This window comes from Corvus hawaiiensis, chromosome 8 (genome assembly GCF_020740725.1).
Source record: "Corvus hawaiiensis isolate bCorHaw1 chromosome 8, bCorHaw1.pri.cur, whole genome shotgun sequence".
In the NCBI taxonomy this organism is placed as follows: Eukaryota; Metazoa; Chordata; class Aves; order Passeriformes; family Corvidae; genus Corvus; species Corvus hawaiiensis.
The window spans coordinates 5,330,720-5,348,865 of NC_063220.1; the positions used below are offsets into that span (position 1 = coordinate 5,330,720).

The 18,146-nt window shown below is 36.8% G+C and overlaps 1 protein-coding gene across 4 annotated transcripts in view; it reads right to left on the bottom strand.

The window, feature by feature from the left end:
- WDR11 (WD repeat domain 11) overlaps positions 1-18,146 on the bottom strand; it is a 35,125-nt gene that overhangs the window by 15,956 nt on the left and 1,023 nt on the right. The window contains exons 2-12 of one of the 4 annotated variants that reach the window (XM_048311351.1): positions 17,867-17,978; positions 14,354-14,507; positions 12,992-13,165; positions 11,763-11,949; positions 11,129-11,294; positions 10,765-10,879; positions 9,645-9,840; positions 8,485-8,585; positions 7,838-8,011; positions 6,423-6,507; positions 1,580-1,686 (exon numbers count right to left, since the gene is read on the bottom strand). In XM_048311351.1, coding sequence (XP_048167308.1) covers positions 1,580-1,686; positions 6,423-6,507; positions 7,838-8,011; positions 8,485-8,585; positions 9,645-9,840; positions 10,765-10,879; positions 11,129-11,294; positions 11,763-11,949; positions 12,992-13,165; positions 14,354-14,507; positions 17,867-17,978 — 1,571 coding nt within the window. Of the gene's footprint in view, positions 1-1,579; positions 1,687-6,422; positions 6,508-7,837; positions 8,015-8,484; positions 8,589-9,644; positions 9,841-10,764; positions 10,880-11,128; positions 11,295-11,762; positions 11,950-12,991; positions 13,166-14,353; positions 14,508-17,866; positions 17,979-18,146 lie in introns of all 4 variants that reach the window. The other 3 variants (XM_048311350.1, XM_048311349.1, XM_048311347.1) reach the window with 3 other exon arrangements.

Here is an 18,146-nt window from a genome sequence, read left to right on the forward strand (position 1 = left end):
TTCATCCACTAGAAGGAAGTGTTGCAGAATTATAGGTGCTCTAGATATCACTAAAATAAGTAACAACCTACAAACAGCATCTTCTATGCAAGTTCCAGTCTCCTTAGCTTTCAAGGAAAATTCAAGCCATAAACTTTAGCTCCTCTTGTAGCTCACAGCTAAATTACTTAAGCCAATTACATGAATAAATCTAGTTATCAAGAACATTAGTTAGAGCTCTCATGTCAGAGGCTAAAGGAAATCTTTCACCTCTGTTTTCAACATCTTAGGAATTGTCCTTCATATTTTTATTCAGAAATGTACATGTGAATTTTGTCAAAGTAAATCTGAATCAGCACAGTTTTCCTAGGCCTAAAATAGAAAGTTGGGCTCCTAAGTGAGGGAAGAAGCAAAACTCAAACAGTTAAATTGCTGTGCCTTCCCTGAAAGCTTTAAAAGAGGAAAAGTACCATTTTTTACCAAACCAAATGCTAAAGTCTCAGATATTCACATTTACTCAAAACTTGGTTGCCTGCAGAAATACTGAACCTTTTATGACTTCTGTCTAGAAATGTTTTATGCTGATTCACAAGCTGAGTGAAAAACCAGATTCCCATTTTACATGAGATTAATTTCCCAATGCACGTATCTTTTCTGTTCTGATTTTAAACAGATGAACAAAAGGCATTCTATGAAAAAATTTACAATGATATCATGCTACAAGAATAATCTCTCTGTGCAGCACCCTGGAAAGACAATTGATGTTTTTTCATAAACTTAAAAACCTCAATTAAAAAAAAATCACTTTACATAAAGCAATTCAGAATTAGTCGTGTGTTCCAAGATTCAGGCTCTTCAATTAGAAATTAAATGGCTCCAGGTTTTCACAATCAAAAGTGATTTAAAATTATTGAAGTGCTTCCTGTTCTGGGCTGTCTAATCTCCCCAGTTCTATCTCCTTGTATTGTGCAAATATTGAGTTCATTACAATTATATTTCTCCTCCTATATAAGGCCAAAATGTTGAAAAAACACACGTAACCTGTTAATTTTGCTACCAACAGTATCTTTTAAACAGTTACTTATTTTTTAACCTTTCCAATTCTTTATGAAAGTATCAGCTTTTATTGTTTAAAGTCCATTTTACACTCATTCACACTCAAATCCTGACTATGTGCCTGGCCTGTTGCTGAAACAAACCACAATAAAAGGTTCAACACTATTTCAGGTGCACACGAAACAGTGGGTGCAGACTGTGACAAAACACAGTAGGAAATATGGAAAGAAATGAAGTTTGTGAACAAAATCCACCACTAATACCCTGTGTGGCTGCTTCTAGAGCCCCTGCTGACACTTATTATTCTTTCAGTAAGTCCAAAATGTTTTTGCAAAGGTGTTGGTTCAATTCTGTCTGCAGAGCACCAGACAAAAGACATCTTGTGGCTTCCCAGAGAAGAGTGAGAACAATTAAAGCTCCTCTTTATTATTTTATTTTGCCACGACAACAGAAGCAATTAAAAAAATAAAAAATAATAGTCAGAACTTGTCACTCCCCAGCAAATCTGTCAGCTCCTGGAGCAGATTTCTCAGTAAACACAAACCTGTTGGAAGGTCCACCAGCTGCAGCTCATTCCTGACCAGTCCCAGATTGTTGGGTGTTGATGTGGCAAAGGAAATGAAGCCAGTCAAGCTTATCCACTCAATTCCTCTGTGATCAGAAGGAAATACAAGGAGCATATCAGCCAAAATATTTGAATCGCTAGAAGTCTGAAGTATTTTTTTTCATGTATATTCTTCTAAAAAACCAGCACAGATGTAATTTTCTAGACTTTCTGGAAACATCATATTTAAGCATAAAAAGAAGCCACACATTAACAACTATGATGTGAATATAAAGTTACTGAAATTTAAGAGCAGCTTTCTTTTCAGACTGCATTGGTTCTTCTTTGGTTAAATAAAAAATTCAGGTAGGAACATTGTTAACTTTTGCAAAAAGGCCTTTACAGATCCTCAGCACTGGAGCGGACTAAAAGCCCTGCTCTGATCAAATCAGTGGTTACTATCAAACAACTCCAATTTCCCAGCACACAGGAAAATATTCATGTGAGGGGCAATGTGGGCAGACTTCAATCTTCCAGTCCACAGAGAGGAGAATAAAAGATGATACAAAAAGGCCCCAACGAGATTTCACAAAAGAACCAAAAACGTGGTGGTTTTTTGGTTTTGTTCTTTTTGATCACACCAAAGCAGCTCCCAAGCAAATCTTGTTGCAGTGCTGCAAGGATGTTAAGTTCCAGGGCTCAGAACATATTGGCAGCACAGATGGATTCTCAGCCAATTCCTGAAATATACCACAGGGCAAAAGGGACAGAAAGTGGCACCGGGTGGGACTGTTCCAAAACAAGACCCTTCTCCAGTCCCATTTTTTCCCACACACACTTGGTGCCTGCAAAAATTGCTGAGTGCTTTATCTGTGAGATAAATCAAGGAGCTTATCTAAAGAAAATTGAGCTCTAATACACACGTGTGTTCAACTTCATTCTAACACAGATAAAAGGGTTTAAGGTTTCCTCAAATCCTTCAAACGCAGATTGCTTAAGAGCTGTTCCCAGGACAAGTATTCTGTTACATCAACTGTGTGCTTTGCAAGAATACATGTGAAGTATGAGAAAGATAAGGAACAGTATTTATGACTTACTGTCAGTAAATCCAACTCACACTGTATTAAGCAGAAGTTTCCTAAATGCAGCGGAGATGGTGAAACTAAAAAGCACTTCCATAATATTTTGCACATACAATTTACAGTCATATTTATTATTTTAGTTCAAGCTTTAAAAACATGGGAAGATTTATTCCTAAGTCCTCAAGGAAAGTTAAAAATTTAGGGCCCAGTCTTTTTCCCAGTAGGACCTATGAAAGTTCAACCATTAATTTCAATCAAAATGAGAAATATTCAATTATTAATTGAAACATCACAGGCATGATTGAATCGAAATCTGCAACTGCAGTAATGGGTGACACTGCAAGTCTCCAAAGGGTCAAAAATCCAGGGACGTTTCTGAAACGGAAGAAATGTGAATTCTGACACCATTTCCATTTATCTGTTACTCAGCTGTGTTTTTTAGAAAAAGTCCACTCCTAATGCATTGTTAGTGCTGGTATTGTTCACCATTCTCCTTCAAAGACCTGACGCATTTTCTACACTTCTTTCATTAGCTCAGATTTAACAGCGCAAGTCCTTTTTCTCTGCTTCTACCTGGCCATCTGTCAATACCAATAAAAATCTACAGAAACCCAAGACACTCGTAATCAAAAGGAAACCTTAGCTCAGCTAACTGCTTGCACCTGAAACAACAGAATTTTTGTCACTGTCATACATAGAAATTGAGAATCTGAAGACAGTGGTTTGAATTTTAATGACAAAAACAAGTAATGGCTTCCCTACTGAAATAGCCAAAATTTCCTCATAGAAGTCATCTTTGCCTACCAGAATTAAGGGTTACATTCAGCTGCCAACCACTTCTCAGACTGAATCCACTCTTTTAAAATGTAACATTTAGGGATTCTATACATTCAACTTGTCTCAGTTACTTCAGGAGTGAGACTCAGTTGCTTTGATTAATGTTTCCAATGCAAACAAATTACAAAGTGCACTGAAGTGGATAAAAACACAAATTACATTTCTAGTTGGGAATAGATTGTTGTGACTTTATGACATGGCAGCTGCTACTTAAATTTAAGGATTATAAGAAAAAGAGAAAGGCAAAATGGGAGATAAAACCATATGTGCTATCAATGTACTGGTAGATATCTTTCATTCTAATTTCTCTATTCAGGGAAAGTTTTTTTAAGGAGATGATGAATGTTTGCAAAGCAGTTTCCCAAAGAGCAGTCAGCTGAAATTCAAATGCTAAAGCAGCTTCAATTCAACTGCTAAAATTTGGATGCAATGTAGTAATTTTCAAGTCATGCCTGCAGGCCATAGACATTCTTGTTATCATCAAAACCAGTGAGATTTTAATTTTAAAAAGAAAAGCTGTTGCAGCCTTGAACTTGCTGAGCTTCAGTGAAAAAGAATGAGCAGCGCTGCTCCAGTCACAGCTATTTAGCTATCAGAATAAGCAAAAGTAGCACTGAGAGCTGCAAATGTGCCACTGAATGTAAAGCTGCACTGCAGGCATTTTATTTGCATGTCTCAAATATATTCGACTCCGCACTGAAGATGTTTTATTACCTCCTGTACTGCCTGTTGTCCACAGGTATCAGACTTGGTTAGCTCATGGTTCTTCCAGTTCCTCTTAGTAATAAGAATGATTTGTATTTCTCTCTATCTTGAAGGAATCCTGACCTCCTGCTCCCAGTTTCTGCCAGGCAGCACAGGCCATAGCTCCCTTCTTGATTTCCCCTCACCACTTACACTCCTGGCAGTGGCCTGATTGATTTTCCCTCTGTGTGCTTTGAAGCCTTCCTGCTGCTGCTTGCCTCAATCTTCTTATAAAAATAAAATTAAACTCAACAGCAAAGTATTTACTTACATAATTCTAAACAAATAGTGAAAGCTAAGTAATAATCATAAATAAAAGAAATATTCAAGGTTACCCACAAGTATGAACCATCTTAAAAGGATGGACAGAAAGGCAATTCTTCCTCCTTCTAGTCACAAGGGAATTTCAAAGTTTAAACAAAAACTCAAAGAAACAAAAAAATCAGCATGTGACTACACATGTAGAACACTTTAATCTTAAAAAAAAAAGAAATCATAATTGTTAACACCCAAACCACTCAGTGGCCATTAACTTAGAACATTTGATTTGTAAAGGACAATTGCCTTATTTTTATTACATTCTCTTCCTAAATACAGAGCACTGAAAACTCTGCTGGCCTTGAGTTACAATTTCAGGGTATTCTCAATTACATACTAAAATAATGATGGTCCCCGAAGGCGTTCTTTCAGATAAAATGGAAACACTGGCATTATTCAGTCTATCCACATTTTAGAAGCAAAGTAAGAATTCCCAGTGAAAGAAAAACTTTTGCACTCCATTAAAATCAATTAAAAAAAAGAAAAGAATCCCCATGCCTTAATCTAAATTGCTTGAAGCATTCCCTTGAACTTGTACAAATTATGTAGAAAGTCATTCTGACAATTGAGGGAACTCTAACAAATATTTAAAAGACTTACCCTGATAACAGCTTCTGGCTAAATAAAATTCACAAAAAATGAATTCTACAAAGACTTGTTGCGGACATTTGCCAGAAAGGTAATGTATTCTTAAAGTTTCTCAAAAGCTGCAAACTCTTTACAAAGTGAAAAGCCCAAACTAACAATACTAAAAATGCACAACGCTTTTTTTTCTAGTGTATTTATTTCCTCCTCTCTCTCCATCTTTTTATTTTTTTTTGAAATGTGAGTAGTGTAGAACTCATTTTGAGTTCTATAATCACTTTAATAAAAAAGGACTCTCCTCTTGTGCTGCATAACAGAAAGTAAAATGAAAATAATTTCATGTGTAGATAACAGTATGAAACCAAGAGATTCAAATGGTTTAGAAGAGAAAGGGGAATTCTATTCTTACAGTGTCAAGTAATCACACAACAAACATAAAGTTAATTGTGGTGGTAGATTCCAAGCAGGTTTCCACAATGAACTCTCAGAGCTGCCTAGTCTCAGTAACCTGTACTTTCCTTAACTTTTTGCAGAATGCACAGTAAAATGCAGACCTTAACCAGATGAAGGCTTCATGACACAATTCTGATACAAATTTTTACTACTATTAGTACTAGAAATAAGTATTTTATTTTTATGCACCAGTCTGTCTGGAAATATGTATCCAGCAAGCACCACCTTGAATATCTGTGCCATCAGTTATGCAAAAAGTTCTGCTGGTGTGTACACACAGGCACACAGCACAAAAGCTTTAACACTTACTCTGCTCCTTCTTAGGATGGATAAATACGGATTCCTATGTTCCTAACAACCTGTCAATGTAAAATTATCTTTACTTCACTTAGGACTAGAACTGTCTCAACAGCAATTTCATCCTCAAGGGGAGAAAATAATTAAACCCTGACACACAAACTAGAATTCAAAGGACTCAATCCCAATAGTTATAAATAAGACACTGAAATAAAGTTTCTTGTCCTAAAAAGACTTCTTTGTCCTGCAGTGCATTGAAGAGACTGGAAGTAGTTGACATGCATCCCAGATCAGCAGGCACAGATGCAATTCCAATATTTCTTTCAATGTAATTTTCATTACAGTTTTGTCAGGGTGTTACAACTCTACACAGCAAAGGCACTGTCAGCGTAGAGCACTCAATGGGCAATTTTCCTGATTTCATTAACAGCAAGGCAAGACACCCACACAGCTGGGTAACATCACTCAGGTGTTTCAGCATTTGTTTCCTAAAAGGATTATAGCAGGAATTAAAATTAAAATCTTACTTGACTTCACAGGAATGGATGCTTAACTCTTTGTGGAGGAGTCCACTTGTAAGGTGAAACACCAGGACAGAGCCATTGCTGGTACCTATAAAAATTGATTAAAGAAATATAGGCACATATTTTATTTTTTTCTTCCATACTTCAGTGCAAATTCAGCATTTACAGCTATTTCTGTCTCTCTATCTTATTTTTAGATACCTGTAACTATTATATTTTACAATTTTAGAAAAACTATTTTAATGTCTAGCACTTAAATCCCAAATATTTAACCCTCTGCAGCCACTGATATCCACCTGGATCAAGACATTCTTCCAAACCTTTTTGTAGAGGCTGTAGAAAATCTGATTATTCTTCTTGCATTTCTACAACACACCCATCCAGCTGCAGAAGAAAGGAATGCTTCTTTTTGCTTTGATTACTGGAGATGAGTAAATGCCTCAAGGAAATGTTTTAGCTGTTATCCACCAATAACGCCAGGGGAGAATCCTGGGTAGATTTTATTGAATCATTAAAGTAATTCTGCTTTCTCATCCCTGAAATAATGACATCTTTCAAATTAGAAATCAGTAACTTAATAGCTATGAGCTTCAATTACATCAAAAACCTTCTGAAATACTGAAACTTACAATTTTCCATTAGACACTTCTTTATATTCAATATTAACTTTATGAAATACAACAATGGATACCTAAAGAGCCATTCAGCTATGTTAAATTTGCAAAGACCTTGCTGCAAATCCCTTTGCAAATAGGGAACCTATTTGCTCCCTAATCTTTTTATTTCACCTGTTTTAACAGTTACAGCTCATGGAAAACCACAGGTTACATTTTAGCAGCATTACATCACACCATGATAGACTGCCTACGGTTTAGAGCACAACTCTGAAAGAGGATGCCAAAAAAAATTAGGTTTAAATAGGGAGAACTTCGAGTTAATAAATCAGGTGCTCACTGGCAACTCTTTTAATATCTAGATGACTTTAAGTACATTTGTGGTAAGACAGAATAGATTCATCCAGGAAAAATAACGTGCTGCGAGTGTAATTTTAGAAACTCACATCAGAGCAAAAATAAATTCTCTGTAAAGTTCATTTACTTATTCCAGGAATGCAGGGCTGCAGAAGTCAGTATTTCCTGACATTCAGAATGAAGTGAAAGCAACATGTAAAATGCTGAGTGTATCAACAGACCAATATCACAGTAAATGACAGGATAAATACAAACTTACTATATATAGCATCTTTCAGGTAGCATTGCTTAAACCCAAGGCAGGAAAAAAGAACCCAAAGACTATCAAAGAAGCAAACCAATACAAGGATCACCATCTGCAATAAGTTACACAGGATCAACAAATAGATTTTTATTAGCAACTATATTTGCATTTAATACTGAATATATTGTTTTCAAGGCACTCACCAACAGCAAGGATGGGCTCATACTGTTTGATGTTTTTGGTTGTGAGGGGCGGGCACATGCGGATGGCGAAAGGAGGCAGAGGCAGCCCTGACAGAAGTCCTGTCAGCAGGAATTTGAGGTGCACTTCCTGCAGAAATGAATTCCTTAACTCTTCTCCAGCGCTTGCACCTTGCCCTGCTTAAAAATGAAAGCTCTTGTTAGTAAGAAATTATAACTGGAGATGTTATGGAAAGTTTTCAGACAGGAATTTATATAATAAAAAGCTACAAATGCAGAAGGCACATTTGTTCCTCTTGAGCTTTGTATGATGAAACTTTTTGGAAAAATGGTTGTCATCTAGATTTCACAAAGATGGCATGTGCCAGATACATCGGCTTCTAAGATTAGGATCAAAAAATCAAAGTGTTTTGGCCAGATTCCATTTTAAAACACTATTTTTCCTCAAAGAAAATGAACTTGGAACACTAGTCCTCAACATAAAATCCTCAAGAGCATTCATTTGATAATTTCTTTAGCAAACAGGAATTCTTTTTATTTCAGACTTACCATTAGAAAATAATTCTTAAGTTCTTAAGAAAAGTAAGATGTACAATGATTCAAAACCATGAGAAATTAGTAGCAGTAGTATCAATGAAAGAAATTCTTACCAATCATGTTGTCTAATGAGAGGTCTGGAAGTTTATTTTGGAATGCTCCTACAGGGATTCCACAGAAGGAGACTGGGGAGTACAGAGGTGATGCACTTGAACTGCTGCAAAAGAAATGGAAACAAGTTCCTCTTACAAGGACAATCTCCATCCCCAAGGGACTCAAACAGCCCCTGCAGCCTTGGCAGCCACGTCCTGCTGGGCTGGGGCAGCTCTGTGTCATGAGCAAAGAGCAGAGACCTACTTGGCTCTTACAGTATTACATTTTTCCTTCATGACAAAGATCAATGTTTTAGAAATGACTCTTAAGAATAGAAGAAGTAAAACCCAAGAACATATGGATTCTAGAGTAGCTTTCCTGGATATGCAGCACAAGGAATCCATCTAGCAGTATTTTTGAGAACAGCAAGAATAAAAACACTAAATCTCTGATGAGGAACAAAAGGATCTATGTTGAAAATCTGGTACTACTGACATTTAAAATAATTCTGTTTCTTTTATGGCAGTAAGTTATTTATTTTATTCCATGGTACTTTAAAGGGTTATTGCAGCAGAACAACCTTAATACAATGAATGTTCAAGGTACTGTATTACTTCACGCAGTATTTTGAGAGACTGCTCAAAATGTAAAATTTTAAAGGCTCTGTGTATCAAAACATTGTTTATACCACCCTATTCCAGTCACCTGCTGTGCAGCTTCATATTGCTCAGTGTCAAATTCACACAAATGCAGCAGAAAGCCATTCCCCTACTAAAAGCATAGTTCTTTACAGACTCATTTGGTCCTTACGTATGACAGAAAGTGAGGGATCCATTCCTAAGGAAAATTATATGGTCTGAAGAAAGCCAAATGAGAGGAAAATGCTCCCCCAAAATAATGTGAACAGTCATTCTGTCTTTTGTTTTCTTAGTCCAGACAGTCAGGATGGAACTGCCTTTTAAAGTGAAAAGAGTAAATATAGTTCCTGCACTTCCTCAAAGAAAGGGAACTGATCTATCTGGGTGACATAATTTGCTCCTCTTCCTTCACCCACACACATGTACAGTACTTGAAACACTTCCACACACAGAAGGATCACTGTTGACTTTAAAATACAATGAAATACTGAACACCACTTGTAAAAAAAAGCAGCTTTGGTAAGAAAAGGAAATCCCATTACCTGTTCCGCACATTTCTGCCAGAAATGTAGGATTTTAATTCCCAGATCATCACCCTGCCATCACTGACTATGAGCGCTGCAGAATTCTCATTCACTGGGCAGCACACCATGCTGAAGGGTCGAACTGTTTTGGTCACCCTGATGGCATCACACTGACTTCTTAAATCATAAACCAGCTCCTGAACTGGGTCTGGATCTGTAACATCAACATCGCCCAGAGGACAAAAAATTAGGGTGAAAAATATGTAATGAGATCAATCAACAAAGGTAAATTTGAAGAACAACTGAGGTCTTAGATTGAAATCCATGTGCTTCCTGTGCAACCATTAGGAAAAGCAATCAAAGACTACAAACTCTTGATCTTGCTGTACACAAAACGGCTCTGGAAAGCTCTCCAAAATGTAACTGTGTCTTTGTACTATATTATTCCATATGAATCTTGTAAAACCTAAAAAAAAACGCTGTTTCATAGCTGGGAAGAATATGCACCTGCTCTCCACAATCTGAAACTCCAGGTTCATTGGTAAACCTGGAAACCAGTAATGTAGCTCACTAGAAATTAGCAAACTGCCCAAACCAAAATAAACAAACAAAAATCACTGTTTTCCCTTTTTTCCAGTCTCCACCACTAGATTTAAAAGACCATTCTTAGTAACATTTCATGAGACAAAAGTTTAATAGTTCAGATTTAATCTAAATTTAAGCCCATATCTTAGCTCTAAAATAAATTTTTCCAATTGACCAAATGACTTCCAAAATCTTGTGTTTGTCTGAAAAATGTTTTTTCTTAAAGATAAAAAGAACGCCATAATCATATTTTACTTAAAACATTCTTGTATATGGTACTGTTAAGCTACTTAATAACTCAAGTATTATGTAGTGATAGAAGTATTTTCAGGATATTAATAGAAACTATTTTGCACTTAATATCAGAGAAGTCAAAAACTGTTTAGGGAAAATGTAGCATAAATTTCAATTTAAACTCAATATATAAGAGACAAAACGCTAGAATGGCTGTAATTCATCATCCTGCGTGGGGCATGATGGTCATTATTGGTGTTAAATTATTAATTAAAATGCATCAAAATTCATTTCTGGACATTTTTGACACAAAACTCACCTGGCTCCTCATTTGGAGTTGCAGTGATGCTGCAGTTGGATCTGCGAACCCTTAATGTGATACAACCATTTTCATGTAGGCAAAATAACCCATCCCTCTGAAAACAAGGGATTACCTGGGCAAAGAGATGTCTGTTAGATTGCATACTCAAAATCCTACCCTTTGCAAAGGACACTTGCAAGGGAACCTACAACTCCTGATGTTTAAGCAAACCATTAAAAATGCTACCATTAAGGCAACACTTCCATTAATTTCTTCAGCTACAGGGTTTGTGACTAAGGAAGTCAATTAAATTGAAAAATTGAAAGGTTTTGATTGAATTGTTTGCTGTTACAAGGATAAAACCCAACCAAATCTTCCTTACCTGTATGAAAGGCACCCCTGTCCTTTCAATTGCAATCACACCCACTGTCTGATTCACTTCCAAGTCAAGGATCAGAATTTCCCTGGGATACAGTAAGAGCATGTAGTTTCTTTTGGAAGGCAAATATGACAACTGAAGACAGTCGTTGAGTGTTACAGATTCAGCACTGGAAAATCAGACATGAACTTTTATCAGCTTGTGTCAACAAACAGAGCAAGTTCAAAATAAAATTAACAGTTTCATTTTTCCTGCAATTGCATTTTTTCAAGTAACCCCTACTTTGATAACAAGGCAATTGCAGATTTCCATTTATCTGTCAGAGCATCACCGCCTTCCAAAAACACATTCTGTTGACTTTTGTCTAAATAAGATTATAGAGTAATTTTAAAAATTGCACTTCATTCAAATGGAACAAGTGTAATTCTTGCACATCTCAAATCCAATGCAATTCACTTGGGAACAGTGCTGGCTGCCCTGACATTTACTGGCATTCATGGGAAATTACCCTCAGACACAGTGCTTACTCCAATTTGTACACTGTTGTGCTTATTACCTTACAGGTTTTAACCTAAGTACATTGATAAAATATACACGTATACAAAGCATTATCTGAGAGGAAGTATTTGCAACCTACCTTGGTTTTTCATTACTGATTAGGATTTTTACTTTATCAAGGGCCTTTTTGGCCCCTGTAGCAGCAGCCAGCTTGTTGTGAGAAGGACTGGAATGCGGACTAGAGATGTAAACTTTCTTCCCTGAGCTGGCTGGAGCTTTGGAAGGGGAGAAGTCAGAGATGAACACAATTCCTTCACTAGTGAGCACTGGACCAAGAAAGAAAAATAGCACAATTCAGTCTGAAATTTGATTGTGGCATTCCATTTTAATGGCATTTTGATGAGGAGAAATGCTAATAACTTTGGTAATACTGTATCAGATAGAAAACTTGTAATTCTAGACAACCAGCACTTTCCAACTGAAAGAGCAGCAGATGGTCCATTACAATCAATTAACAGCCACAAAACTCAACTTTTCAAAATTAATTTTATATTAAAAACTACTGTGTTACTGGCAGAAAGAGTTGTTCTCTCTCATCAACTGTTTTTAAGATTCACAATGCAAATAGAAGGCAGAATACACATAGACTGTATCACCATATTTTGTTCTTATGCAGAGCATGGCTCAAATAATCATTAATTCACATTATTTATGTTGCAGCATAAAGCTCAGCTAAAGTGTTTATAGAAGGTTGAATGGTATGGCAGAAAAAAAAATCCCCAGACTACAAAGGCTGGCAACTGCACAGTCTCATTACAGATCAGAAGTGGTAAAGCTAAACTCAAGAATAAAACGGTGACTCTCTTATTTCTCTCAGCTTCTTTCTGCTAAAATTAATAAATCTGTACTACATCCCCCTTGACATCTGAATTGCTTCTGGTACTGATCTCACACTGAGTCCTCTAAAATCCTTTCTGTTGAAAATAACGTTTATTCTTGGTCTACTTATCTCACTGCCTTCTCCCTCAGCACCCATCCTTTTACATTTCACAGGGCTCTCTATACTTGGCTTTCTCCAGCTCCCTCTCTACACACTTCACACTCCCTTTTGTAAAGTCTCAAACATTTCTTTTCAGATCTCTAACTTCTCCACTCATGCCTGCTTTTCCCCTTCCCACACAACAGCATCCTCTGAAATAAGATTCCACACTGGCCAAAGGCTCCCTGTCTTTGCTTTCAGACTTCTTATTGGCATTTCTGACATAATTGTCTCTAATCCATTACTTTTAATTTCAACATTTACATTCTAGTTTAACGATTTTCCTGGTCACACATCTAGACCCCACTGTTTTATACATATTAACTTACAAGCTAAATGTGAGGGATCAAAGGGGTCAAATGAAAAAGACAGGATATTTTCAGCATAACTCTTCTTCCAAAGTTTGGTGCCTGTGTCTGCATTCCACAGTACAATATAGTTAGGTGGGTGAACTGCAAGCAGTAAATCTCTGGAAGCATCTTGATTCCACAGCCACTGCATGTCTGTCAAAGGAAACAGGGAACAAATTTATTATTTGGGATGGTATCAGTATTGGACCTGGAAATAAACGTCTTCTCCATTCTAAATCCTTTTAATCAGTCTTAAGCTCAAGAGTAAAATGAAAGTACAGTGCTTAAAGAACAGGATCAGTTGAAAGGCGTACAATCATCCCAGCTGGGCATCATTTAAATATTCAGGATAAATGGACATTGAAGACTAAGTTTTCTGTCAGTAAGAACAGAGAGACCCCTCAGCTCCTTGCAAGGAGCTGTACAGAGCTCTGTCCATGCTGACAGGGCAGTGCCGGAGACAACAGGCAGGCAGTGGATGAAGGCTCCCCAGGGCACCTCCTACCAGTCACTACATGACCTCACCAGCTCACAGATTTCTACAGTTCATAGGTATTAAGATGTCAAAAAAAACCCCCCCTCTTCCTTCCTCAGCTGTTATTCTGTTTTACCAATTCAGCTCATTCAGAGCTGGTAAGAGCTTTCCCTAGTTTCACAGAAAATGTGAGATTTCATTTGGCCTGAGAAACTGTAGAAATCTTCAATTGTCATGGTCAGAACTCCTCTAAACGTTCAGTGAATTGGTGTCAGGAGCAAATAAAACCCAATTTATAATGCAAGAACAAAGTAAAAAAGCTTACAAAAGGAAGTGTGGCCAATAAAGAAATTTTCAGTGGCCCAGTATCAGACTTAAAATATTGCATTTTCTTTCACAGGATTTATAAAACAGAAAAATAACAAAAAAACCTACCCTAATTTCATAAGAGAACTTTCATATAATAGGTTAAAAAACCCACCAGGTATGACATAAGCATCATCACAAATTTTTAAAATAGCTGAAATGCTCAAAAAACCCCAACCCCAACTGAAAGGCACGAAGATGTATTTGACATAATAAATGTTATTATTTCAGTCAATAACATTCATAAAAATAGATTCTACCTTTTTGCACAAGATCTTGGAAAACATCACCATAATGAATTAAATCTCACAGCATTCCTCTGGGGGACAGTAAATCTTACATTTACTCATAAAATGAACAAGCAAACATACAGAAGGCTGGTAATCCCAACAGGAAAACTCCCTGTCAGAACCGAGCACAGTTTATAAAAGGCAGGTGATGGATTTGTACACAATGCTCCATAAAATAAGTCCTATATAAACATCAGGCACTATCATTACCTTGAATGGGCTTTGAATGTTCCTGTATTTCACAGCGAGCAGTTCCTGTTGCCACATCCCACACAATTATTTTTCCTGTGGCATCAGCAGAAGCCAAACGTAAGGAATATGGAGAGCCAATATTGTGGTGGTAATTTTCCTTAGCCCATTTAACCTGAAAATACAGATGGGAATTGGTTAAAGGAGACAAATCTGTAACACAGACACCACACTTCATGTTCTTCAGATAGATAAATAATGAACTCAATAAAAAAGCATGGTAATAGTTAAAGCCAACAGCACCTGTAACATACCTTTAAGCTACCATCACTTGTGTAAATTTAAGGTAGGTCACCACTGTGCTGCATGACTGCATGGCTGATATTCTCAAATTACATAAATCAACAGTTCTCGTTCCTGAAGGTAACTACAACAATCCAAACATACACACCATGTATGTAAAGAATTTACTCAAATATTTAGAGGAAACTAAATGGCAGTGTTTAAGGTTCTGTGGGCCCCCACAAACCTAAACCCACTGACTTCCAAACAAATGAAAGCTGAAAAATTATCATTCCCTTTTTATACACATCCTAAAACGTGTAATTTTCTGAATCTAGCAAGTATATTGTGGTACTGGTGAGGAAGGAAGATTAGTCTTTCATCTACGTGTTGGCTCATAACTAAATAACAAAATAAGGTATTGCTGACATTTGATAACTTTTTGGTTATTTTCAGCACGTTGCCACCACTGATTTCCAGGTACCACTTTCCACTTTGGGATTTCAAACTGCACAGGCTTGTAAATTGGCAATACTTATGAGAAATCTGTGTCTTGACATCTGAAACGCTCAGTCTACAACTCCCCCCGGATTACAAGGGGATGGATAACATTGACTTCTACCTTATCAGTCCCACATGGAGCTGTTTTGCTATCTGCTTCTAAGGTGAACTTCTGCCCCAGAGGAGACTGCAGACACTGACAGAATAAAGAAACATTATTGCTAAGCTAATGGGAATTCACCGGCTACAAAAATTCCACCCTAGCCAGCTACCCATGTGCTGTCACTGCCTGACACAGAAAGGGTGAGGCAAACACAAGACTTTCTGTAGATCCTGAAAACATGACATTTAAAAACTGAGATAGGATTATCATTAGGCACCACTAACTTTGGTCCATGAAACAGATTTACAGCAGCATTCAGAGCCCTGCAGGCACCTTTGTGCTGCCCCTCTCAGAGGTGTGAGCAGGATGTATCTCACAAACCAGCTGAATCAATTACACAAATGTGACACGTGCACAGCACACAATCTCTAGCTCTAGCTATAAACTCAAAGTATGTTTCTACCAGAATCACAAAGAACTCTTGAGAGACTCTCCTCTACCTATAAATTTCATTTTTGCAATTCCTGCTTCCCTGCTGTTCAAGAAAGAACTACCCCTGAGGATATCTGCATGTATAACTGTAATTGTAAAAACCTACAAAGCTACTTATTTCTCAGTTAAATATATATTACTTCAAAGCAAATTCCAAGTCTGGAAAACATCCTTTCTCAAAGGAGGAGTTGTCACCAAGTTCAGAACAAAAAGGAGACCTTTACATGACCAGCCCTGACCAGAAGAGCCCATGTGATGCTTCCACACCATGAACCTCTTTCCTCTCTGCAGTCACACTGCTCCAACAAGGTCCCCACACAGGACTTGACCTTCTGATAAAAGAAATTATTTTCTAACAGTATTAGTCACTGTCTACCCTGACTTCAAAATACAGCAGCATCAGAAACAGGAACCAGTGGTGACTTTCTTGAATTTCCACAATCCATACCTCCTCATTTATAAGGCCTTATTATCACTGTTTACTAATGCATCAAAAAGGACACAAACATAACTTCAATCCTCTCATTCCTGTGATAGATGAAAAAACTTCTCTCATAATTAGATTTTCTTCTGTAAAAGCACGCTTTCAATACTCTTTGTACAGGTAAAATCAGATACAATCCATGTCATACAAAGTCATCATCCTCCCACAAACGCCTTTTGGACAGATGGACAACTAACATGGATCCATTTCCAGTTAAGCTATTATCTATCCCAAACACAGTTATGACAGCCAAAAGACACGATGTATTTAAAGGAAAATAGCAAAATGGACTGCAAAAGGATCATGAAACAATTGCTTTTTTCTTTGTTTTCTTCATAACAGATGTAGAGTACTTTGGAATTTTTCAGAACTGAAGCACAGGTGTTTTGGGAGAAGACCCCCATGGACTGAGTTTGCTGGGGTGAGCCTCTACTACAAGGAATTTAAGTCAGACTTACACAGCCACTCCAGCATATTTATGCTCTTAGCTTTTATAAACTCATTAAAAAAAACAATTTAGGAATTGAAGAAAATTTCTTAGAGATGTAAAGGTATCTGCAATCATCATGGACTCATAATCATTTCTTATATAACACCTATTTCTTAAAGTAGAAGGGAATTTCTTTACATTCTTTCACCTCATAAATTAGCCATTGTCTTACAGTCTACTTCTGTTCATAAAGCTTCAGGTAGTGGCTTTGAAAAATTGTATTATAAATTATTGGACTTCAGCACTTCTTTTCCTATTGAAATAATGTAACTTCTCAAAGCTAGCAAATGTCACCAAAACTCATTAAAATGCTATCAATGCATGGAATAGTATCAAATTTTGCTACAATTTGTTATCTAAGCTAAGTGAAAATGTTAAAGCAGAATGCACAATGAACCTTTTTCTTCTGCTATAAAAACATCCCACCAAAATCCCCCTATGACCCTATTATTCTTCATAAATTATTGACTGCCTTCTAATAAATACAGCACTTGTGCCAAGGACCATCAAACACATCTGCCAGGCAAACAATCCTCTAAACCTTAAGTGAATCTGTCATTGTCCACAATCAAAGAAATGATGAATCAAAGAAATACATCCTGTTCCACACTCCACCCAAAGTCAAACTCTGCAATTTCAAGTCAAGGACCTTCAAAGGAAAGCAAAGGCAGCCTACGCTTAAACTAAAATTTTAACCATTTTATATCACTAAAATAAATGTTCAGCTTTGTCTGCTATTGTTCCTTTTCCATAGGTAAAAAAATTTTAAAAAGCTTAAAAGTAGCTTTCTAGACAAATGGTGCACTTCCCACAACAGGAAGGATCAGAAAGGGCAGCAGCGAAGAGCTCCATCTGGTATTTTGTAATGTTCATTTGAAATCCTCTCATGTTATCAGCTCTCCTAGAAATGGATCTATGTTCTGTAACACTAACAAATGTTTCTAGATAGTCTATATTTTATATTCTATATCTACATTTTCTAGAAAGACATACCATCAACCTCAGCTCAAATTTCAGCACATATGGTTTGACTTAGCTGCAAAAGAGATCACCTAAAATATGGGTATTTTACATCACATTTCATGTGAAAATCACATGGAACATCATGTCAAGTATTTACAGTGATTTAGAACGATAACATCTGCACCAGAACCAATATACCTTAAACCAGACACATCTCACCTTGACAACACTGGCTTTGTGTCTTTCCAAAACCTGCAAAGTCTGAGCAGAATTGGCATCCACTACCAGCACGAGGGAATGGCATCCATATGCAATCAAACCTTGCCAGCCCCTGGAAGAGCACAGAGCATCATCAACAACTAAAATGGAACAAAAGCTCTTCACATCAGGAATGAGGAGTTTTTTTGGTAAATTGAATGCATGCTACTAGAAACCATAATTGATGTTTATCAGATGATAAATACTATTTAGTAACATAAAAGCATTATAAAATAATATT